At 35.2% G+C, this 27,098-nt stretch overlaps 1 protein-coding gene across 1 annotated transcript in view; it reads left to right on the top strand.

The window, feature by feature from the left end:
• The window catches only part of LOC138707468 (UMP-CMP kinase-like), a 33,838-nt gene extending 16,171 nt beyond the window's left edge, over nucleotides 1–17,667 (top strand). The window contains exon 6 of the mRNA XM_069836950.1: nucleotides 17–17,667. Coding sequence (XP_069693051.1) covers nucleotides 17–67 — 51 coding nt within the window. The 3' untranslated portion in view covers nucleotides 68–17,667. The remainder of the gene's footprint in view (nucleotides 1–16) is intronic.
• The last annotated feature ends 9,431 nt before the right edge of the window (nucleotides 17,668–27,098 follow it).

Raw genomic sequence — 27,098 nt, 5'->3', positions numbered from 1 at the left:
ATGTTTTATTTTGCAGATTTTTGAAGAGGTGAAAACTATATTCCGAAGTTTGCCATCTTCCAAGTAGAACTCAGATGCGAAGAATATTACATTTTAACTATTTCTTATGTTATTTTATTATTTTGATAAAGTAGAACTCATGCTCAGCAACAGTGTAATAGAGAGGTTAAGTAGTTCCATTCATTTGGTAATTTTAGTAAAATTGCAGTCTACTATTTTGTTCCTATGTGCAGAACCCTAAAACTTTGGAAAAGGTTTCACATGGTTCTGTCATAATATATATGCATTTCAGTGCTGTGTACAAGAGTAAAATGCTAATGCTAAGCTTATTGTTACATAGCTTTCAGAATCACACAATTCTTTTACTGGAAAATGAACTTTTTGGCAAAGTATCTGCCAAATTTCCAAAAATATTAGTCATATCATATAATATTTAACTTTCATATTAGCATAAGTGTATAAGGGATACATGTAAGTTTCACTTTCTTTGAAGTAAAGCAAAAATAACCACAGCACGTGACCTGTATTCGAGCACTTGTTATTAGGAATCAGGTAACAGGTTTACAGACATTTGTCTGTTCCTGCAGGGTTGTGAAACTGATAGAATTCCAAGATGTAACCCACGAACATTTGTGATAATGTTATAGACATTTCTATTCAACTACAAAATAATTGACACTAGTGATTGCAAACGTATTTGTTCATTAGAGTATGAGTTCACTTGATCCAGCAATTGGCTAATCAGGTAAAACGTATTTATATGTGTTTATTGCTGTCAAAGCGAGAGATTCTCCTAGCAACCATTTCAAGATTAAATATGGTATTTGGTCAATCTGAATCTGTGGTACCGGAATCAGTGGGTAGAGGTATTTACAGATGACATTGCTATTGCATAGTAGGTACATAAACAGATTGTGTATGTATTTCTCCCCTTTATTCTTAACCTCTGCAAGAGTTGTATATTCAGCAGTATACTCCAATTTGACGCCTATTTGATAAAAAATTTATAAGTTTCATATTTGGCCTGGTTGCCTTGAGATATTTCAGTCAGGAAGCCCACAGTGTTGGTATTTTCTGCAGACATGTTGTGGGAAACAGTAAACTATCCAGTGCTGGATGAATTCCGAATCGGAAGGCAGGATGAACACAAAGAAATCTGTCCTTTATTGTTACAATAACACCAATTTGAACTTGCTGATACTTCATTGCAAGTCTCTAGTGTGACAAGGCAGTGTGAAATTGTAAGATGCCTCTGAGAAGCTGATGACAAAGTGGAAAATTGCTTGCTTCTCCTGAGATTGGACCTTCTTTTTTTCAATTTGTATCCAGTCTCTCTAGTTCAATACAATACTCCTCATCACTATGTGCAAGGGGTATTTTCTGTTCATACAAATTTGGTTGCAGAGACTTGTTTCTTATGTAAATATTAAGCACTTTTTGGTTCTCTGTGTTGCCATGGTATTAAGAAGCAGCGTAGATTTTAATTTAATTTCATTTGCTGTATTCCTCAGATCTTACATTAGCATTGAAGCTTTAAGATGTGAAATGTGAAACAAGTTATACAATTTTCGGCGAGATGAAATGAGGAGTATAATTGAATTTATTACCTATTCCAGTAACTACAAATTCTACACTTCTTTTTTTATTGTAACATCAGGTGAGATGGCGTCCCAGCATCATATCTGATGAATTTGAGGGGTGAATAAAAGGAGTCTTGCTTCAACTCCAGTATACATGATCATCCATAAGTTCAGTGACATTAACAGCTTTTACTTTAGATGTTAATTCTGAGGGAAAGTTTAAGAATATTAACAAATTATCATTCTTAGGGCTTTTATTTTGTGACAATGATTTTGAAATCATTTGTGTCTTAAGGTCACAAATGTTATAATTTAATTCTCTAAGTTAATTCTGGATACTACATTCCAAATTGTTTTACTCTTCTGTATATTTGCATTTTGCTACTTTAATCGTGACCAAAGCTGTATGACATTCATGAACTCGTATATAGAATGGCAACTTTCTACAATACTGTATTTTTTTGTAAAATTACATGTTCTTTAAAAATTTATCAGGCAGGAGAACCTGGAGTTAAGTCTAGGATTTCATTTTTAGTCACAAAAAAGAGAAAACATTTTTTAACATATTTACACCTATGTCTTAATGTATGTCAGTATTGAAGTTAACAGTGAACAGTATACTGTTCACCAAGCAGGAGAAAACCCAATAAAAGAATGTGCCGAGCATTACGATGTCTAATGGAGCAAAATGTAAGGAGCAGGAGATTAATGACAGTTCAAAAACATGCGCCCTCAATTTTCAGATCTTCTAGTTCTATCTAAATATTAAAGGCTAGTTCACAATAAACCGGAAATGAGAATCGGAACGAAAACGAAAATGGTAAAATTGTTAAAATGTGTACATTTAAATGTGAGCATTCACAATTAACAAAAAGCTTGCCGGAGCCCGGGTTCGGGAACAGAGAGTTGGCCAAGTTTCAACTTTGGCGTTCAAGTTTCTGATCACAGCCCACTAGATTCATTCTATTGTGATGTAAAAGCTATTTTGTTGTCGTATATTTTGTAGCAAGAAGATCGTGACATAACTTGTGCATTATTTTGTTCTGTGCTGTGCATTATGGAGAAAGTTTTATTTGATGAGATTCTAATATTGAGTGTTGAGGAGAATCCTCACGTTTACGATAAGCGGCGCACCTCGTATAAAGATGAGAAAATGAAGGAGAAGGAGAATATGGGGCTTTGAACACCGATTGTAAGTGAATCATATTTTATTACTGTATTGGTTGTATTACACACTACATATTCATGCTTCAATTCAACAACTACTGTTGTGTTCATTTTTGTTCTATTACAAATACTGTCTTACTAATAAACCATGTATAGTTTTATATGAGACTTATGCAGAGTTGAGACATAAAACGTTACTAATAAACCGTGAATAAGCTATGGACGCATAAACAGGCTGTAACTATACAATGGGAATTGCTTTGCAGTAGTTATATACACGAAACCCCTTGTTTAAACGTTGTATATAGCGAAAAAATGGCCGCCCCTCTAACAGCTGTTCGTATCGACTGTCCTTTTATGATGATGGTTACCTTGCAGCCACAGAAGAACAAACCTAAGATCATAGAATTATTAGAATAAAATTGCTGTAGCTTGTACTCTTTGACCAAAATGTAGTGTAGTAATCGATTAGAGCCAGTTGTACTATCGATATTTAACACGCCACACTACAGCGCTCTACCGGATGCAATAGAGAACCTCAGATATTCTATTACCTTTCGTAACGAAGTAATGACGAAACTATGACGTAGCTGTGTAACAGTTATACTGTTATACACGACGTATGTGGTGATTATTAGTAAGGAATTTACACACGACGTATAAACGAGCTACTCATTGTATAACTATAAGACAGTTAAACGTCTGTATATAGAGTTTTTATTAGTAAGACCGATAATGTTTCTTCTCTAATTATTTTACGTTATGGTAGACTTAAAATATGTTGTGATAATAAAGATGCATGGGCATATTTATAGTACCGTACCTAATGAAATGTTTCAGTTCAAATTTCGAAGTTGGTTAACCTGTGTTTATGTTGTCTGCCTTGTACTCATGAGAGAACACCATTAGTCAATTATACACAAATAACATCAGAATGCGTAATATCGACTTTACATATCGTTATTGACATACATAGTCGTCTACGTTCTCGGTTTATTGTGAATTAAAAATTTTCATATTCACGTCCTCTGCTTCTCGTTTTCATTCTGGTTCTCGTTCCCGGTTTATTGTGAACCAGTCTTAAGCAATCCGATGTTATTAAGGAGGCAGTATGTTTATACTACGAGAGTGTTTTGAAAAGTAATGCCTCCTAATTTTTTGTGTTATTGTTAACAAATTTCGGAGTACTAACTGTCATACATTCTACGCAATTAACTTTCCTTCTTCACTGACACAAGTTTCGTACCTCTGCCACTAGAGAGCTCTGAATTATAGTCTGAAACATGATGGAATGTAACAGCACTATGTCGGTGCATCTGAAGCAGCATGCTGTGATGGAGTTTCTAATGGCAGAAAATGTGGCCCATTCATTGGAGAATGAAGGCTGTTTATGGAGATGTATGTATAGACATCAGGTCTGTTCATGCTTTTAATGAACCTGGTGCAACTCTGTCCCAATCTGATGCCATTAGAATTTTATCTGTTCCCAAAAGGAACACCTGAGAGGACTGTACCTTGATTCTGATGATGCAGTGCAGACAGAATTGAAGCTGTGGTTATGTCGTCAAAGTGAAATAGTCTATGATGACGGTATCAAGAAACTGGTCTCCAGATGAGCGTTGAGGGAGATGTGTTGATCGTCGGTGCGACTATATGGAGAAATAATTACATGGATATCAAGACTAATGAATTGCAAAATCAAGAATAAAGTTGTAGGAAGTTATCACGTTTTGTTTTGTTTTTTGTTTTTTTTTTTTTTCAAATAAAAAAATAGGAGGCAAAACTTTTCAAAACAACCTCATATGTCAGATAAGATGCGCTTGTGTCCATGTGTAAAGTCGAATATCAGCAGTTACACCCCCCCCCCACACACACACACACACACACACACACACACACACACACACATACACACACACACACACACACACACACACTTCAGACTGCTGAGACTTTCTCCTGGTTGATATACAATATCAAGCTCGTTTCTGTTAATTTACAGTTGAATAGTTTATTATTTGGCTAAGAAGAGAATAGAAAGATTTCAAGATATGAAGTAAATTTTATATTGTGACTTGATAGTAAGTTTTTTGATTGTGTAAACAGTAATAGTAATAAGAGTCTCTTAGAATAGCAAAGGCATATCCCCACCATGCTACTTTTTACTTTTTATCACAACAAATATTATGAATCTTCTTTTTTCATTCCTGTGAGTACGGCTGATTGATATGACTCAGTTAAGAACGAAATCTACATTGAAAAAAGCATGATTTTCATCCTTACGCATCACAACGAAATCTTGAAGGATACTGAGAAGAGCAGTTCGCTACATTGAGCAGTTTGCCTATCATGTACGAGTGTGAATGGCAAGAACTTTAAATTATTATTGAACACACTGTTACATAAAATTCACTTAAGCCTCATAAAAAGCTTTCCTAATTTATTATATTTGTCTCTCTATTTTCTTTATTTCCAACTGGTCACTTCTGTGTGAGTTGTGTACATGAACGGGTATTACGTGTGTACTTCAGTGCCCTACTGTTTTCAGGATAATATTTATTTAGTGGTTATGTTATTGTTATATTAAAAATTAAATCAGCAGTGTCCAGTACACACATTTTCTTAAATATCACGAAGCACAACGAGTGATACAGACACAGACAGTGATTCAAGTTCTGGGAAGTGCACTTTACACAGCAAACCCAACAGAGTAGGCAACCCCTCTGGTCAAGCCTGTTTGCCTTGATGATGGAACCATCGGAAATATTAAGTTCCAGGTTATGGTGGAATACCCAAAAGTCACTTTCTGATCACATTCACTGTGAAAGCCTATAAATAATAGAGCTACTAAAACTTTTATTAAAAGCACAAATTTTAGACTGATTTTAACACTAATTAAGAAGAAAAATTGTGCCCTGATGAAGAACTGACTGCGGAACATCTAGAAATCAAGGCTAGGGCTACACAATTGGGGTGCACAGTTAAGTCTATGAAGATGGTGCACACGTTTCTCCTGAAGTATTCCATTAGTAATATTTTATTTTAGAGATTTTACACTATGATAATGTGCCAAACCAAATCATTCTCTCCATTTATAATTTATATCAACAAAATGAAATTGCCATAAGAACTGAACTCGGAACTACTAGCTGGACTTCCATCAACCAAGGTGTTAGACAAGGGTGCGGTCTTTCCCCTCTGTTGTTTATTATATATATGAACCATATTTTATACATTTGGAGACAAATTCATCATGCTGGAATTCAAATTAATCGAAACACAGTTCTCGATACACTAATGTTTGCTGACGATCAGGTTATTATCGCTCAAACAGAGGAAGCTTTACAAAGAGCCATTTATAATTTGCAAATAATCGCCTCAGATTTCAATATGGAAATCTCAAAAGAGAAAACGAAAGTTATGGCATTTTCGGGAGAGAACCCAATTCCAAGTAAGATCATGATAAATAATACTTTAATTTAACGTGTTAATTCATTTAACTATTTAGGTTATAACCTCTCTTACATCACTGATGAAGATATGTCAAACAAAATATCTAAATTTATAAAAATCATTGGCGTCATTAACGCCGTCTTCAAATCCTCCCATGTTCAGAAACATACAAGGCTAAAGGTATATAAAACACTAGCTCGACCGGTCCTCAGTTACGGTAGCGAGGCATGGACAATCAGAAAAGCTGATGAGCAAAGGCTGACGACAGCTGAAATGAGGTTCATGCGACGAACAGCGGGATGCTCTTTGCTGGAACACCGTAAAAATGTGGACATATTGCAGGAACTAAAAATGGATCCTATAGTTAATTTTGTTCAACAATATCGACTTCAGTGGAAAAAACATGTCGAAAGGATGGATCGCACTAGATGGCCTAAACAGATTCTTACTTATGTACCAAGAGGAAAGAGGAAATTGGGAAGACCACGCAAGCGCTGGCATGAGACTGTAACAAATCCTGTAGGTTCTAATACGTGAAGGATATGATGATGATGAATATTATTATTAAAAATTATTGTTAACTTGAAATAGTCTCGACGTTGAGACTCTTTGGCTCTTAAATAGCAAGGAACAAAGATTAAAATTCCCCTGTTTGCACCTTGCTACATGGTACAGAGAGAACGTTGCGAAATTTTGAAGGCATTTATCTCTAAATTTTGGCGCTTACTGATATGCTTTTGCTATTCTAGAGGCCTCATATTTTAAGCATGTCTAAATCATGTTAAATTTCACAGCTTATTAGGTGCAAGTAAACAAAAAACAAAATGTATTAACTGTGGATCTCTATGTTTGCATTAAGAAACTATTTGTGTGTTTAGATGAAAAATTGAAGTTTTGAATACATTTTACATTCATCTTAACACACTGGGAAACCACAAGCATAGCTCAGGTGGTAGTGAATTTTCCTGCTGATCAGGTGTGGGTTCAGTTTCCACTTGGGATGATTATCTGGTTGGGTTTTTTCCTAAGTTTTCCCAACGGAAGTCAAATGTCGGGTGATCTGTGGTGAATCATCGGATTCATCTCACCAAATATCATCTTGCTATCATCAATTCCATCAACACTTAACACAGCCTCGTTAAATAACCAAAAAAAAGAAAAAACTCTGGAATAAAATTTAATTATTCAAACCTCCAAAATAATAAAATTATTCTGAAAATTTGAGCGTAAAGATTTATATTCAGTTTTCTTTCATTCGTCTGACTTGTTGCCAGTACATATTTGATATTTCTTTTTTAAATGGTGATTTCACAATTTGGGATGCAATTAATGCTAGGTATATGCAATTCATTCATTCATCCATTCATTCATTCATTCATTCATTCACAGTTTTCTGTCCAAGGGCAGGTCTTACACTGTAAACCCAGCATTCTCCAATCTTTCCTCTTCTCTGCCTTCCTCTTTGTCTGCATATCATCCATATACTGTATCTTAATGTCGTCTTATCATCTGATATCCTGTTTGCCCCGAACTCTTCCCCCGTTTACCATTCCTTCCAGTGCATCCTTCAGCAGACAGTTTCTTTTCAGCCAGTGAAACAACCAATTCCCTTTTCTCTTCCTGATCAGTTTCAGCATCATTCTTTCTTCATCCACTCTTTCCAACACAGCATTTCTTATTCTATCTGTCCATTTCTCATGCTCCATTCTTCTCAATATCCACATTTCAAAAACTTCTTTCTATTCATTTCTCTTCATTTCGTTGTACTGTCCATGTTTCTGCTCAATACAACGCCACACTCCATACAAAGCACTTTACTAGTCTTTTCCGTAATTATTTTTCCAGAGATCCGCAGATAATGCTCCTTTTTCTATTAAATATGGGATGTAAAAACGTAGTGGTCATTTGAAATTTTTTTTAGTTTTTAACTCCCTTATCACTTCTTGGAATGTCACACGAAACATGTAAGAAACATTATGATTTCAAATGGTGGGATGCAATTAATATTAGATATACAAGAATTGAAAAGTGAAAACATAGTGGTCTTTTTTCATATTTCAGGTTTTAATACCACTCTTATTGTTTCTTGAGATTAGGATGAAAAAGGTTATAACAACGAAATAAATGAAATTAAAAGAGAAGAACATTTAATATGTTTGCAACTGAAAAATGACTAATAATAAGAACCTTTAAAAAATAGTAAGTTTCTTATTTCTAGATCTGATACTAATATTCAAAAATTTATTTGGCAACAAAGTGTAGGTTATATTACAGTATAAAGATTAAATTATTTTGGAAATGCAAATACTAATAATTCGGATTTTCCCCCCCCCCCCCCCCCATATATTATGCATTTTACAGGGGCGTATTTTGCGGGCTACCGGCGGTAGCCCAAGGAAATTACAAAAGAAAAAGTTTATAATATAACATAATGTAATAATTTTGTATTATTAGTTTTACCATAGTAATTAAAATTAAAGTAATTGTTAGATATATTTTGTGTAATAATAGGGTCAGCGGTAGCCCAAACCCTTTAACCAGTATATGCCACTGGCATTTTACAAGATTCAAAATAATCAAAATTAATCCTTTCATTAAAAATAAATTACAATTACAGTACATACATACACCTTGCTATGAAATAGTGCAAAGATATTGAATTTATTTTCATAAAAGAATTAGCATTCCTTTAAAAAAAAAAAAATAGCCATTCCTAATGACTATACTTTTCTTTCCCATACTATCTGTAAATAATAATGTTATGAAATGGTAAAAGAAAAAGTCAATTAGAACATGGCCATTTGAAACAAAATCTAAAACAGTTGTGACAATATAAAAGATACATATGAGAAGATGATGTTATTTATTTTTTAAATGTAATGTTTTTGAATAGAATTTTAGTTACTTACTGCATTTGCTAATGCAGTTTTTTTCAGGTTAACCAAGATGCATAGCTTGATTCACAGTAAATCATAAAATATTTTAAAAATCTTCTTTCAGCCATGTAACTCTTCGCTTAGTTTAGTTGGATTTTTAAGTAAAATCAAATTTTTGTTGAAATTGTAGTTCCTTAAATTGCAGGAAGGTAAACTGTGTGGATATTGCTCTGACATACTGTTAGGAGCTCAGAAGATTGCAAGGCAAATGAATATTATCACTGGCAGTCTTGCACATTGCATTCATTACAAGCTTCAATTATATCTGCCTTTATACAGGGTGGATGGTAACCACTACACCAAACTTCAAGAGGTGATTGATTCTACATTTTAAGTAAAAAAAAAACTTTTATCACACTTTTTCTTCGATGAAGCACTGTTAAGCAGGAAAAAGTAGATTTTGCATAATGTTTGCAGCGCTCTATTGAGGTAACGGCCCGAGAGAAATGACTGATTGCTATACAAGCAGATAGGTAAAAATTATCTCAACCGTTATTGTCTTGAATATTATTTTGATAATTAAACCGTTTATCCATGAATTTAAATTGAATAATTGCGAAAATCGTTGAAATAAATCTTGCAACGCAAGCATGTTGCGTGTTACTGAGTACAGTAGAGGGGGAGGGGAAGGTAAGGAGTGCAGCCACGTTTGCTTAGAGTTATTGCAGCAGCCGTGATGTTACCAAATACTTCATAGAAACAACGATTTCCTCTAAAATGGCGAATATTAGAGAAAAAAGTTATTTAGATTTTTTAAATCTCTCATGATCTATTACCAGTTTCATTTTTGTGGAGAGGTTACCATCCACCCTGTATAATATATATTATTTTAATGTACCGAAGTACATATGATATTTCCATGCAGATATTCTGCATCATCTTACGATGAAAGAGTAATGGAACGGAGAAAAATTCTCTCCGGCGCTGGGATTTGAACCTGGGTTTTTAGCTCTACGTACTGATGCTTTATCCACTAAGCCACACCGGATACCCACCCCGGCGCCGGACGGCGCTAATTCCGTCGGATCCCGGCCAACTAGTCACTCATAACGAGTGCACCTCAGCACATGTGTGGACTTCAGTCCTACGTTCATAGACATCTATGATGTAGTGCAGAGGGCTGCCACTAGAGGGAACCCAAGAGTTGGAACTTAATCTGAGACGATTCTGTCCAGCGCCGGGGTGGGTATCCGGTGTGGCTTAGTGGATAAAGCATCAGCACGTAGAGCTGAAAACCCAGGTTCAAATCCCGGCACCGGAGAGAATTTTTCTCCATTCCATTACTCTTGCATCACCCTGTTTAAGCATTGTCATATCTTCCTAAGAGCATCTTCTTTATGACAGCACATTCTATCTGGTAAATAGTAATTATAACGAATTAATAACAAGGAGAATAAGAGCGCAAAAACGAATTGATGAACGCTGAGACAGCCAGTGTGACAATGGTTGCGAAATGGACGATTTCGCTAGAATTGCATGTAGACAGTGAGGTTGCTATAGTGCAGTGGAAGTGGGAGAACAACAGCTCTGCCCTCTGCTTCATTTGTACTTTGATTCTTCTCAGCTCCGAATAATACAGGAGTAATATATCATTTTCAGAAAAGTTTTAATTTATTTATCTTTAGATTACTTATAAAATATTTGTTTGACACTTACCTTAATGATATGGTTTGCAGGACATTTCTAATTATGATTACATGGTTATGATGTAGTAACTGCTATTTATTATAAACATCATAATTACTAAAGTAATCTGCTGGAAATGTGTTTTGTTCTGCGCTCCTAGCAGAGAGTTGCAACACATGGGAATAGTTTCGGTATGCATATAGACTAGAGTCATATTTCCCAGTTTTGAAGGATAACATAAGAAATGATGCAGATGAATTCTAAATGTCATTCTATGCAATTTAATAAAAATGTTTGTGAGAATGAAATATTGTGAAAATCTCTGAATTTATAGAGATGCCATTTGTATTAATTCTAATATCATCAATGTTCAAAGAACCTACATTTGTTGACTTACACAAAGACCGTACATTATATAGATATAAATAACATAGACGTTTTGTCTGTTTACATTCCTATTTTATAAACCTATACAGTGTTCATGTTGATCATTACTTTGTCTAGATGAAGCTGCAATGATGATAGTTTGTTTGGTAAGATATGTATTGAAACCAAAACATTGTTTTTAAACAGGTTCTGTCATGTTGATTTAAGTTCCTTAATCTGAAAGGTGTAAAAAACCATAATGGCAGTTCCTGTATTCCTACAATTGGAAAAATGATGGCTAAATACAAGATTTAGCGAATTTATTGGTGTACTTATATGGAGTGGATGTCAAAAGTGTGTGTCTTCCTCTATTCTAAAACGGCAGAAATGTTTTTATTTGATCTTGTACCTGTCGCAATTAGATTATTTTATTTGATCATGCCAGATACTTAGATTTGTGGTCGCTGAGACATTATCTAAAGAAATGTATCGGTAAGGTAGAAAACAAAGATTTAGTGTATGTATAGAAAGTATATGTACAAAAGCAAATTGTATTTACATGCAAAAAGGACTAGATTGAATTGTAAAAAAACATAACTCAGTAAATGTTATACTGATGAAAATATTAAAATTATTAATGAATTATGGCTGGTTTGGTAAGAAAGTATTTTTTATTACTTATATTGGAACTGAAGAATCAGTTCTTAATGAAACAAAGAAGTAGGATATATACACGCATAACACACACACAGAGTGTGTAAAATGTTATGTCCGATTTTGAATGCAAGAATCGAAACACCATGGTTATCTGAAACAAAACATAACCATAACCATAATGCAATAATTCTGTTGATACTCATCAACAGCTTCATAAAATAATAACAATAATTTATTCTAATAATATTAATCCTTGTACATGGGATATGTTAGTGTGAATAGAAATCAGGCGTAACTTTGTACATACCCAGTATATATATCTGCAGGAAAGTTATTTTTACATCTTTTATGTTAAGTTCCTGATAATTATGAGTGAGACACTACTACACCAACCCATCTCTCACTAGTGTTATTTTTCTCTTATAGTACAATTATTTGTCAAACCTAGAAGTATCTCAGACAAGGAAAACGTCAAGTTACAAACGACATATTTGTTCCTGTGACTAGAGAAATAAATCATATTTCCGTATTTATGAGAACTAATTTTTATTGTACTAGTACATTTTTATGTATGCTGAGGTAAGGTTTAAAATTGAATTTCCAGTCTTAAACTTATACATTGAATAGAAATGACACTGCTTGTCTATAAAGTACATGAACTTTTTTTTTAAGAGATATATGTTTATAGCTTACTATTGTACTTCATATATGTAATATACTGTATACTTTACACATTGGTAGATTATTATTTATTGTAGTCGTAAGTGTGATTTACACCATACAATTATAACTGGAAATTATATATATTTGAACAAGGGGATTTTTCTCACATCGACTGTTGTTGGAGATAGCTTATTTTTCCATTACTTTATATTATTTTCCTAATTTTAATATAACGTTATTTGGTGAGAATTCATTTTCCAGATGGTGTTATTTGGTGTAATGTAATGTTGCTGATATAATAAGTAGACAATTTGAATTAGCATTTAATACATGTGAGTCGATGTTCATCTTTAGTTCTGACAGTTTATATCCACTCTGCAGTGAATTAGAGTTACGCATTCTTTGAGTTCCTGTATTGGCAATAGCTATTTTCCTTGTTAATTTTAATTGTCCAATAAAAAGAGGTATTGATGCATTTGTTCCATACAGATAACATTAGTATGTATATGTTTGTACGAACTGTGTAGCAGAAACCTCTGTAATAGGTCAATTGGTGAATAAGTTTCTATTTATTTCAGTGACATTTTTTACTGATAATTTTTCAAGCTCTCCCGTAGCATCTATTACAGTGATTATTTAAGGATTGTTGAGAGAATGGCTCTGACAGTTACTTGCACTATTAGCAATAATTATGTACCCAGCCACTGCCATATGCAACTATTCGAAACTGAAATGAGCTTATATAAACTACAGTAGGCTTCACCATATTAGATATCTTATGCTTGAAATTAACCTTAAGAAAAGTTCAAATCATTAATAGGAAATGATAACATGACATGACAGGCTTGCTGTGTATATTTTTAGAAAGACTTAAACATGTAGCATCGTTGACAGCTGGAAATAAAACCCCATGAAATAACCACCTCACTGAGCTCAGACACATATCACTGTGGGTATGTGTGCAATCATTACAGCCAACAAGAGAGACCACCCTCCATTGTCACATTTAGCAAGTCATTTCTTCTTTGACTGGTAGGAATGTTCATAACCAGGCTTCGGATTTTTGTCACGCTGAATTTATCAAGGAATATAGCCTTGTACGGAGGGAGTTCAAATGGCTGGCGCTCACTGCATAAGTGTCTGCACAGTAGACCTACGGTGAATGTAATAGTAATATGCATTACAAGAGCGATATGTTGAAGTTTTCATGTTCGAGGAAAAGTTTGAAAAAGCGAAACGTAGTTGAGCTTTATTAATTTCCGAGAATTGAAAGAAAACATACTGCTCGTGTATCGTACATTATTTTGTGCGAAGATCGTTCATTACATACCTGAAAGAGGAATTTCTAATTAGTTGCAATGAAATCTCCATCTTGGTTTCTGTTCAATGACGGCAAATTTGCAAAACAAAAATATCTATCTTCAACATTGTTGCTTTAAAATGTTTTCTGTGTTCACTATACTCCAGCGGGCCGTGATATACGTCTGTCTTTTTTTTCTCCCAGTCTATGATGAGTTTGGAATCGTGTTGATTTTTTCACGGCTTCCTTAATGTTACTTGCATCACGAATGCAGTAACTTTAGTGGAGTTGTAGAGTTTACTTAATTTTTGCAAATATTTAAAAACAATAATTAACAGTGCAATTTAGGTGAAATTGGAGCGGTTAGTTTCGAATTTATAATTATTACTATATTGAACGTCTCTAAAAATAATATGTTAAAAGCCTAAAGCAGTGAAATAAATATGTCACTTAAGCAGTAAGAAGAGGGAAATTGTTGTGTGTGTTAGGTTGGGAATACTGAATGTGGAATTATAGACTTTCTGCAGATTGGTTTTGTGCGGAAACCAAGCAAATACGCACGATCTCGCACAAAATATAAAGGAGCATTTCATGACAACACTGCAACTTAATTTTGATGGTATGCATGATCGAAACGTTTTGAACAAATATGTTTGCCGCACCATTGATTACAATTGAATTTCAAAATTAATAATTTGATAATAAATATACAACAGAAGTTTTATACATATATACAAACAATAATTTACACCTCTTTATTGAAATAACTACTATTACAGTGACAAAAAATATACATTCTAAGAATATGTTACCATTCCTTACACAAAAATAATCATTTCCAAATTCCGAAATAAACAACTGCAGTGTAGATATTGATGGCTGCATTTGTCTCCTGGTGCGCCCTCTGTATGACTGAACAGCATCACAATGAACTCATTCACATACAAACATATACGTAACAATGTTCACTTCTACATAACAAAAGTCAGAAATTATAGAGGTCTTGTAACCTGCTTGCGCCTTTGACTGACATCATTAATGTACCAGGAGAAACTACTCCATCCAATATAGCTCTCGTGACAAAAATGGGGAGTCTGTTCATAACCAGTGGCAAGCCATTCATAAGGACTGCAGACCTTACATTTTAAAGGAAAACAAAGTACCATACATGAATAATTTTTAGAGAACTATGTACATAGGCCGGTATAAATAAGTTCTTATATATGCGTTCTGCTACAACTGTCGAGTAGATAAATGTAAAGCTGTACATGGTTCGAGCTGTGCTCTTTGTAGGCAGAATTGCGCAAGTGGACATGGAGTGGAGGAGAGTGCTTGTAAATATGGCAAGCCAGTGTCTGTGCTCAGTGCAGCCCGTGGACAAACTTGCGCCCAAACTTACGATTGAGCAGACATAAGGAGTGGAGTGAAGGGAGGTGCAGACAATTATTACGCAATCATACAAAATAAATAAATAAATTTTGTGAATTTCTATGTACATCAGCTGAATCTAGTTATAGAAAAGGCAGGATAACAGAATTCACAAGCTCGTACTTTTTTCAGCAGCCTTGCTGCTATATCTGCATTTTTTCCTTTGTTGTCTTCATGATTACCTGTGCTGGATAGGGGTTTGACATGCTAATCCCACGGAATATAAATAAAGAGAAGCAGTGGCGTACACAGAATTTTGTCAAGGGTTATTATTATTATTATTATTATTATTATTATTAAGTTACGGTATATTTATTAATATTACACTATGTTCCAATAGGACATATTCATGAATCTTTGAAATGTAATTTTTTCACAGCCATCCAAATTTTAACTTCTGTTTAATTTTGTATATTAAAAATGCTTGTGCCATTATTACACTTACGTAATAATCATATAGGTCTCTCTATAATAAAGATAAGTCCCGCGCCGTGACATTATGGTCTACAGCATACCGCCTAGGACTCGCGTTATGGAATGCGCTCTGGTTCGATTCCTCATGGGGGAAGAAATTTTCTCATGAAATTTCGGCCAGTATATGGGACCGGTGCTTACTCAGCACCATGATGCACTTGGGGTACTATGATAGGTAACAAAATCCAGTTACAAAAGCCAGCTGTAATGAGTGGGGGGATCATTGTGCTAACCACACGATACCTTCAGTCTGGTTGGATGATCGTCCACCTCTGCTTCAGTATGTGAATGTGAGGCCAGCAGCCGACTGGTTGGTCATGGTCCTTCATGGGCTGTCATGCCTCGGATTATTATTATTATTATTATTATTATTATTATTATAAAGATTGCATTGTTATAATTCGAATGTGCTGCAGCACCAAGCACAGGGATTATGTACTAAAGGAGTGGTAGGAGGACTATGCCTTATGTCGATGTAGATTTTGTTACTCTGACAGTAAAAAATTAGAGAAGAGAAAATGATTATGGATAATTAAGTTCAAAGGGAGAGGAGGATCAAACACGGTAACCCCCCCCCTTTGCGTATGCCCCTGAAGAGAAGTGATGCTCACTTATACTGCCTTGATGTTTTGGATCCACGTTGCAATGGAATTGAATCGGCTTTACTACCAAGAAGATGGCAGAGTGCTTATGTCAATCTCTCTGTGAAGTGACGCATTCAAGTCATGTGCCTGCATTGTGCTTGTAGGTAGGTTCGAATTAATTACCAAAATAATGACTGTCAACTGGAAAGCTGAATGTCGTTTCTCTATATTCCAATTTCTTAGTAATATAAACAAAACAATTCAATGGGATAGACAGGTCAAATTTTGAAACATCCTCTTTACTTCCACAAAAACTGTCAGAGCCACTCTCCTAGCAATGGAAGTATAATAAATGTGACATTCTTATTGATCATATTTGAATATGAGAAACAGTGAAAATGTGGTTAATTACAATAAATCTGGAAAGACACTTTCATGGGAGTTATTACTATTGCAGTTTGTGTTACTCCCAAATGACCTAAGAATAATAAATAATGTAAATGAAAGCTCACAATGAGCTGTATTTAATATGTTACAGTTAAATTGCATTAAATTTGGTATAGTTGTCAAACAATGAAATGAGGAGTCTCCAAATTTGTTTTGAAACTGGATGTAACTTTATCATTTGGTTTCCAATTACTTTGCTTTACAAAAATTCGCGAATCTTTTGAAGTCCATTTGAAATTGTTTGTAGTAATAAGAACTATATCGCTTTTAATGATTAGAGATTTATTCTATGTTCAGCACTTAGAAATGCCAGAGTATGTAAACAATGCACTTGTGGACTTAACAAATTAACTCTTTCTTTCTAGTGGAATTTTGAAGTTTTGTTTGTAACAGACGTTTATTGGGAATTTCAGAATAAACATGCATCCTGAACTCTTACTTACTGTATTTTTTAATGCGAGCTTCCAACTTCAAATGTTGCTGATTGCTTGATGTCGCTTGTATACATTTGCAGCCAGCATCCATTATTTGCTATTAAGAAGGTCTCAAATTTTTGCTTTTCTAATTTCAGTTTTGATTTTGAGGTATCTCCAGCTTTGTTGCCTAAATTTTAGGGATCATATTAAGGGAATTAATTCCATTGCATGCTCCAAGTGCTATACTGCAAGATTCAGAAATTGGTGCCATCTATAAACTCTTCTAGTGGTTACTTGATGTGTGAATGTTTTTACTACACAAATGCAGAGGGAGTGGCCTCAAAAATAGGTTGGGTACTGTCTTGTGTAGAGATGGATTTATTGATTCTTATTGCATCGCAGCATATTTGGTGACTCCTTCAGCTCAGTCCTGTTTTGACAATGACATTACATCCTGTAGATTGTGATACAGTGGGGCCTGGATATAAATATATCGTAGTTCTTCATTAATTCCCTAATGTAAGTTACTGTACAACACAATAGTGCAATAAAGTGAGAATAGCAGTTGAACTTGTGCATTTTCTCGACCTGTAAATTCTCTTTTCCATCCATATCGGAAGATAGTGAATGTGAAATTAAGTATATTTCTAATGAAACCTGACAGATGAAAGATAAGACGAACAGTTGGTTTCATTACTGGGCATTGACAATTAAGGAATCATCTTCTAAGGAGAAGCCATCTGCAGACTCTGTGTTAAGCACTACGAAGCTGCCAAACACATACAGATCGAATGCGTGATTCTGAAGTGGAGAAGACATCAACTATTTGCAACTACATCATTTTAACTGGAAAATCCTCTCATAGGAGTGAAGCCTCTGATTACGGTATTGCAAAATAAGGCAATGGCTGAAATGTGAGAGTCCACTGCTGCTGCTAATACTAACACTACCACCATCACAACCATTATCACCATAATCATTACCATGATGACCAACACCGCCACCATAATGACTATCATCACCACCATTACTACTACAACTACCACTATGACCAAAACTGCTACCATGACAACCAATATCACCACCACTACTACTACTACTACTACTACTACTACTACTACTACTACTACTACTACTACTACTACTACTACTACTACTACTACTACAATGAGCAGCACCACCATCATGATCACCACACATATACGATCACTACTACTACCTTTGATTCCCGGTCGGGGTAAGTTACCTGGTTGAGGTTTTTTCCGGGTTTTTCCTGAACCCAATATGAGCAAATGCTGGGTAACTTTCGGTGCTGGACCCCGGACTCATTTCACCAGCATTATCACCTTCATCTCATTCAGATGCTAAATAACGAAAGATGTTGGTAAAGTGTCGTAAAATAACCTACGAAAAAAAACTACTACTACCGGTACTGCTACTGCTGCTGCTGCTACTGCTACTGCTACTGCTACTGCTACAGCTTCAGCTGCTGCTGCTGCTACCCCCTTCCCCTCCCCCTCCACCTCTCACCCTCCACTCCTCCTCTCCTCTTCCTCCCCCCCATCTTCCTCCTCTAGATTTCAGTAACAAATTTCCAACATATATAGACAATAGGCAGCCATTTTTTCAAAAGGTGACTTTTTTTAAATGGCACTGGTAGAATTCTATGACTATGCATCAGATACAATTCACACTTGAGGCCTTGAAGTCAGGTTCACCTACAGTCTATACAAAACTAGAAAGGTATTGACAGTTCTCTCTCGCACACGCGGAAAGGGAGCGACGTTGTGAAGTTGTGCGGTAGTGCAGTGCTGCTCTTTGCGCCACCTGTCTGCCATGTCGGAACTAAGCAGCTGACACGAAATCGTAAACTCATAAATTTGTATCATATGGTAGTCAAAGACCAGACTAATATGATGATGATAGAATAATAATAATAATAATAATAATAATAATAATAATAATAATAATAATAATAATCAATACTTCCGAACAAGGCACGTGTTCGCTGCGAAACAGTTGGCAATGTCGGCCTGTTGTCATGGTCTCTGATTGGCTAGTTTGAGCGGTTGCCATGGTGACGCTTAGAAGCCGCTGAACTGCCAATACCTTTCTAGTTTTGTATAGACTGTAATTCCACATGTCATTTTGACATTTTACGTAGTATATCGTCAAAGTACTATGAAGTTGTAAAAGATTGTTTTGAATGTTATCACAGAAATACATGTTTCCACCATACTGCATCTTGCAGTGATTTTTCACAAGTATTGGATGGGTTTTGTTATATACTGTATCAACAAGCAATTTATGTGGAAATGGTGTAAATGGATACCGGTATAATAAGGTTTAGTAAGAAATTATTGTGGATTTATTTGAAATCAACATAAGAATTTCCTCCAAAGAAGACAATTTTCTTAGTTATTTTTTGTATTAAGAAGAATAAACTGGCAAATGATATGCTTTAAATCGTGTCAGAAGTAAATGACTTCATGAGGGCAATTGTTATTTACAGATTATTATTTTTAATTTCTGCTTGTGATTTCCATCACAATTTTACTATCTGCTGTGTGGAATCAATGATAACAAGGTAACTAGGCAGGTAGGACGGTAATAATTCCACATTGCTATTTATAAATATTAGCTGTTACTAGTTCAAACATCCTTGTGCATGCCACAAGATATAAGTTTTCTAACTTCCCCCTTGACAGTGTAATTTCATAGTATGGTACTGCAAGCTATTTGAAAATATACTTTAATCCCATTACAAACAGTTTCTTGTTAAATGTTTCTTCTTTCCAGCAGTTGCCTCTAATACAATTTCCTCTTGATAGAGGGGAGCACACTTAGTTGCATTACTTCACAGATGGATATCTCAAAACTAAATTTCATAAATATAAAAGTATTATTCGAAATTATTACGATATGCACAGATATTTTATATCTATCTAAACAATATAATGCGTACCCACGTAGCTCAGTTTGTAGGGCAACTGCCTACAGACTGGAAAGTCCTGTGTTCAATTTTGGATGGTGATGGAATTTTCTCATTACCAAAACTTTCAGAATGGCCAGAGATTCACTTAGCCTCCTATCAAATTGAGTACCAGGTTTTTCCCGAGGGGTAAAATGCAGTCTACCATACCACCTCATTCTAGTGCCTAGTTCAAGAAAGCATGAAGCTCCAACTTCATGTCCCCAAGCACCTTTATGGCGTATTTTGGAGATATCTTTAGATACCTTTACCTAACTAGTTTTTAAACAATATGAATTATTATTATATATGTATATAGTATATCAGCTATGATATTATTCGTTGTTAGAAGAAGACGAGCTGATACTAAGGAATATGCTACTGAAGCTAAATGACAGCTGTGAGCAGTATGGAATGAAGATAAATGCAAACAAGACGAAGACCATGGTTGTCGCAAGAAAAATAAAGGTAAACTTGCAAATTCTAAATGAGGCAGTAGAGCAAGTGGACAGCTTAAAATACTTGGGGTGTACTATAAGCAGTAACATGAGCTGCTGCCTGGAAGTCAAAAGGAGGATAGCAATGGCAAAGGAAGCTTTTAATAGAAAAAGGAGCATCTTCTGCGGACCTCTGGAAAAAGGACTAAGGAAGAGACTAGTGAAATGCTCTGTGTGGAGTGTGGCATTTTATGGAGACGATACATGGACATTACGACGAAGATAAGAGAAGCGAATAGAAGCATTTGAAATGTGGATATGGAGAAGAATGAAACTTGTGAAGTGGACAGACAGAATAAGAAATGAAGTTGTGTTGGAAAGAGTGAGCGAAGAAAGAATGATGCTGAAACTAATCAGAAAGAGAAAAAGGAATTGATTGGGTCACTGCCTACTGAAGGATGCACTGGAAGGAATGGCGAATGAGAGAAGAGTTCGGGGCAGAAGAAGAAATCAAATGATAGACGACATGAAGATATGTGTATCATATGTGGAGACTAAGAGGAAGGCAGAAAATAGGAAAGATTGAAGAATGCTTGGTTTGCAGTGAAAGACCTGCCAATGGACAGAACACTTAATGAATGTATGTATGTATCATATTTGAGATTATAAAAGTGCCTTAAGGGGTGTAAGGGATATGATGCGCAATATATAGCCTCTCTTATCCAATTGTCATCCTCATCTTCTCGTGATGCACCCTGTTTCCACTAACGAGGCTCTGGCGACCGAATCATGGCGGTATAACCATTGCACCCAAGTTGGGGGAAATGCCACTTCACAATAGGTGAACATGGCCGACCTTTGTTGAGAATTTTTGACTGAATCTATTGAGATTTATGGATCTCGACCAGCTTTGTGGAAGGTGAAATCGAAGGATTATGAGAACAAAAATCTAAAGAATGTAGGATATGATGCTCTTGTAGAGTTTTATCGCGAGGTGAACCCAAAAGTTGATCGTGAGTTTGTGTCCAAGAAAATTCAATCGATGAGGGGCTCTTTTGAGGAAGAGCTTAAAAATCCGAGAAGTTTAAGAAAACCGATGCTTCTACTGGGTGTTCAGTTCAAAGTGTGTCATGGCTCGCTGTATGCCGTCATGTGGCTAGTCGATGAGCCTAGAGCATTCAATCTTCCTACACTTCCGCAGAGGTGTATTACCTATCTGCCAGAGAAGTTGCCTAGCAAGTACGGCGTTCATTCTGAAGAGTACTTACCGATATGTACGGTAATGCCGGTAGTGACAGGAGTGTGAACTGTTTCGAAACATGTACTGAGGTGAGTTTTTTTTCTTACTGTCGAGATATGGGGCAGGGGCATATTTTGCGGGCTACCGGGGCTACCGGCGGTAGCCCAAGGAAATTACAAAATAAAAAGTTTATAATATAACATAATGTAATAATTTTGTATTATTAGTTTTACCATAGTAATTAAAATTAAAGTAATTGTTAGATATATTTTGTGTAATAATAGGGTCAGCGGTAGCCCAAACCCTTTAACCAGTATACGCCTCTGATATGGGGAGAGGGTTAAGACGATTACTTACGTATTTGTTGACATTAATTTCGATGGTCAACATGGACACGGTGCATTTAATTTGTGTTGTGGAATTTTGCCGTACGCAGACGATTATAACAAATACCCTGCGTACGACTTGGCCTCGCAAAACACAGTTCGAAAGAGGTTATGGTAGCACACATCTGTTGCTACGACGTTCAAGTTATACCGTACACGTTCTGAAGTTCAGATTGAATGCCTTGATTAATAGGCAACTTCTCTGACATAAAAGCTGAAACTCGCTTCAAATCGCTGACTCATCAACAGCAATGTCATGACACACTTTGAAATGAACACCCAGTAGTGACGACCAGTATATGTCAAGCATATGGTAATTCGATCTTTTATTGTTACTTGAGAGCAAGACACACCTGCAGAAAGAGTTTATAGTATGATGGACAACACCTCTTCTCACATAGAAGAAGATAACTCTTTTTCGGAGCTGGATAACAACCCAAACGCTGACAGTCATACTTCTGTCAATAAGACAACGAAGAATTGAACACATCAACAGTAACATATGGTATTACTGTTACAATTTTCTATTAAATTTCTTAATTACAGACCCGTGCTTCTGTATCCATTTCCAAGCAGGTTTGACATAAGTGGATACATTACTTCATTATGTTCGATTAAAGGTATTTATTATTTCAGTGTTAAGTTTAGTTCCTTTTACAAAAGAACACTATTTTATATTGGTATGACAAGGAAACGTTATAACTCAAATAGTATTGTTTTTAAAATTAAGCATGGTACTGCACCATTGAAATAAGTAACATACGTATTGCGATTCTTTCTTAGCCATCAAGTAAAAAACACGACTTACATTTTGTAGGCCAGCAAGTTGCATCTCATTGTCTTGGCAATCAGCATTGAAGTTTATATGATGAGATGTCACATTCTTAGAATCGAAGCTACTGCCTGAAACGTAAGATCCCCATTTCCTCGTTAGAAAGTTATGCAATACACAAACTGCCACCACAAGATAGCAAATTTTATTAATGGCTACATTTACATGTGTATGCAAAATTCTAAATCTGACTAATCAAGCCAAGAACATTTTCAACAACGTTATTTCCTTTTGATATTCTGTAAATGTAATTGAAGATATGCCCATCATGGGTAAGGTCTCTTTGAGGCAAAGGTTTTAAGATATGGTAGCGCGAAGCAAATGGTTCATCGCCCATAAACACGAATTTTAAATCTGCAACATTATCTTCAGTTTCAGGCAAGCTGAAAAAATGTGGTATGATCCAGGAATTCACAATTTGATATCTGTCGTTCTTTCCCACATCCACATACAAGAATAATTCATACTTCGTGTTTACGATTGTGAGAAAAGAATACTGTACAAGTTCTTATAATTAATTGTAGTACAGTGCTCCTGTTTGTGGCAGTGGTACAATGCGAATGTGTTTCCCATCCATGGCATGTCCATAGTTAGGAACATTGAGGCATGAGTTGAAGCATTCAGCAATTTTTCTTCTATATTTGGTAGTTGAAAAGAAACACGAGTTTATTTTGAGAAATTATTTTCTCTCTCAATTGTTCATGTATAATTTATTACTGAAAATTTTAAAAAAATTATTCATTGCAACGTCCAATAAAATAATTTCTATAGAAAAAATGATTTGTGTGCAGAAGGGCATGTGTCATAATTTTAATGTTTTTATTTGTTTTTTCTTTTCTATACAAAATGTAAGAGATTTGTCCATCATCCAAAATAGCAAAGAGACCATTAACTACTCATGAATCAGATGAGTCAGAACAAGTGGCATTTATGAAAACTTGTACAGAATCTTAAAACAGTGTGGTGACCTGTCAGAAAGTGCAGCTTTCGGAAAATTTATTGCAACAAAATATGCAAAGTTAAACAAAGTTCAACGAATATATGTGGAAAACCTAATAAAAAACGGATTAAAAAGGGCATAATAAATACATGAACAGATTGCACCAGTTTTACAGAAATGCAACCGCCATTTTAGCCCAATTCCCTAAATGCATACCCACATACTTTCTTCTCGTCAGCTGCGATTTCATCTACAGCTTCAGTTTGTTAAGAAACACAAGATCGTAGGACTGTATTTGTCGAATTTTTCGAATATAATAATTATGTTGTGTTGAATAATAATGCTTTAATAAAACAATCAAATAAATTGCTTGTTTTCATTTACCTTCAAATTATCTATGTACTGAACTAAAAATCGTGTTAACTGTGAAATCTTACAAGCAAACGTTCTGATGGGGGCAGATAAAAAAGTTAAATTTTTTTCTTCCATCATGTTAATAATGTCAAAAGAAGTGCTTATACAAATTTTGACCACTCGACCGCAATTACGAGGCCGTCCAGAAAGTGATTTTCCCTGGGGCTGTTTATAGAAAAAAGCACAATTTCATGGAAATATTTATTGAAACAGATACAGCAATTGTTACGCTATTTGTCAACATATCCCCGACTGGAATTGAAACATATGTCATACTATGGAATCAATTTTTGTGTTGTAGAAGTCAGCCGCCTCAGATTGGAACCAGCATTTGACTACGTCTGCACCTCTCTCTGTCGATCTCATGATATGAGAAATGTCTCAATTCCGATGGAAAATATGTTGAAAAATAGCTCAACAATTGTTGTGTCTGCTCCAATAAATTTGTCCAATGAAATTGTGTTTTTTTTCTGTTAGTGGCCCCCGGTGAATTAATTTTTTTACGGCCCTCGTAATTGCGGTCGAGTGGCCAAAATTTGTATAAGCACATCTTTTGACATTATTAACATGGTGGAAGAAAAAAATTTAACTTTTTTATCTGCTCCCATCAGAATGTTTGCTTGTTAGTTACTCTGTACCGTTATTTTTCCTCTTCTCAGTTTGATTCTAAACAAGATAGATACCACTTTAAGGAATGAATGTTACTTACCTTTAAATAATTCTCCTTTAATCGCATTTGTTACTCTTCTCAGATTGATTCTAAACAAGATGATAGATACTACTTTAAGAGATGAATGTTACTTTGAATGTTACTTACATTTAAATAATTCTCCTTTAAAACTTCCTACAGAACTTTGCATGTTTCCAGTATAATGTGTCCCAAGCCTGGGCAGAAATTTCTGTTGTGAACTTAATTAAGGTCGTTGTCGTTATACTACATCCAGTGATGAGGAAAGCGAGGAAATGGCCAATTCATTCTCCATTAATGGTCAGTGTAAGATTAGATTAGAAGTTCTTCGACTCAATAAAATGACACGTTTACCAAATGCAAATGTAAAGTAAAATATCCACATTTTCAGAGTTTTGTTATGAAAATTTCTTGTATATTGAGTTCAACCTATTTTTGTGACCAGTTTTCTCCTCAGTTGACCATTGCAAAATCAAAATCATAGACGAGAATTTATTCCACCAGCTCACAATTGGAATATCTAGACATAGCTTCAAATTTTGAAAACTTTATTTATTTATTTATGTTCATAACAGGGCAAAGCCTCAATTATAATAGACAATACAAATATTTGCGTAGAACATGAAAAAGGATATGAAACAGATACAGGTATAAATACAAATGAAAACTTGTAGGTTTAGGTAATGAAGAAAGATAAATATGCCATTAAATTTTAACTGTTTTGGAATTTTACATGCTTATTTCATTTTATTAATTTTTAGAGCAATAATTTAAATTAGGAGCACAGTTATGTTTCAGGTATTTGTAAAGAAAGTGAATCACTTAATTTCTGAAACTGAATATGCAGCAAACCTTAACACAGTCAACTGGCATGGATGAGAATACACCTAGGCAGAGGTAAGATGGATATAGTGCTAGGGAACTGAACCTCCCATTCAGAATAATAAAAAATATATCGTAGTGGAAAATACAAAAGTTTAAGACATTTTCTTGGAACTCTTTGCGTGCTTTCTTAAGTTATATGCCTTTAATTGGATTAGAAAACAATTCATTAAATTGAATAACACTGTCTTGTCAATAATAAACTTGTACTTACAGAAATGCGTATTCTCGCAGTTTATCGCAATCTACTGTAGATAAAGGGCACATATTTCTCTCACTGTCAAGTGCTGATTATTGAAACATTGGATAAACGCGACAATGAGGCTTTCCTTAAAACAGCCATGCCTCCCGAAAAGTCGGCATTTTCCCAATGTTTGAGCTTTAAAATGGTTCCGTCATAAATATAAAATACCGTTATTTTTCTTTTCTTTTTTTATATTAATGACTAAAATACATACAACGTATTCTTGCGTGCTTTATTGGGTCTACATATGTACGTTTCGTCTCTATTGGCCGTCCCTCAGCTCTGTATTTTTGAAGAGAAGTCAGGTAGGCCTATGTATGTTTTTAAATTACAAAACTTTGGCCGGTTCTTTTTCTTCTATTTTTTTTATCGAGAGTCTTAGTTCTTGTTCATTGTTCTAATGTTTGAAATTAATAGTATTTCTGTAGTAATCTCCATAGTATTGTTGGTGCAACCTCTTCTTCTGCATATAAATTATAGCGTATAGCTAATATAGTGCGACGAAATCATCTATGCCAGTACGGTAAGAGTTTCATTTTTCTGGGACATTATGTTTCTTTCCAGGGACATCGAAAGACTTTACGCTCCCTTAAGAAACTTAAGTGAAAGTAAGTTATTTTCTTTTGTCTCCCCCTTCATATAACTGTAAACGTCCGCAATAATATCCCTATTTTGTGCAGTGTTTTCCTTTCAGTTTTGAAACTGTAGGAGTCATAATGACTTTAACAATATTGTCACAGTTACAGACTAGTAATACATGCAATGTGGTGGCCGAGTGGTCAGAACTTCTGCCTGCCACACAGGCGGTATGGGTTCGAGTCCCGATCCGGCTTGGGATTTTTCTTGCTACAAATCCATAGAGACACTGTGGCGGGCGAGGTCGCAGTTTGGATTTCTCTCTGGCTTCTCCTGTTTCAGGCATCTACGTCACTCTGTCTGCTCTCCATTCCTGTATAATTCCACAGCA

Source organism: Periplaneta americana, chromosome 10, assembly GCF_040183065.1.
Source record: "Periplaneta americana isolate PAMFEO1 chromosome 10, P.americana_PAMFEO1_priV1, whole genome shotgun sequence".
In the NCBI taxonomy this organism is placed as follows: domain Eukaryota; kingdom Metazoa; phylum Arthropoda; class Insecta; order Blattodea; family Blattidae; genus Periplaneta; species Periplaneta americana.
The sequence above is the reverse complement of the archived record's forward strand: the minus strand, read 5'-3'. Positions and strand labels throughout refer to the sequence as shown.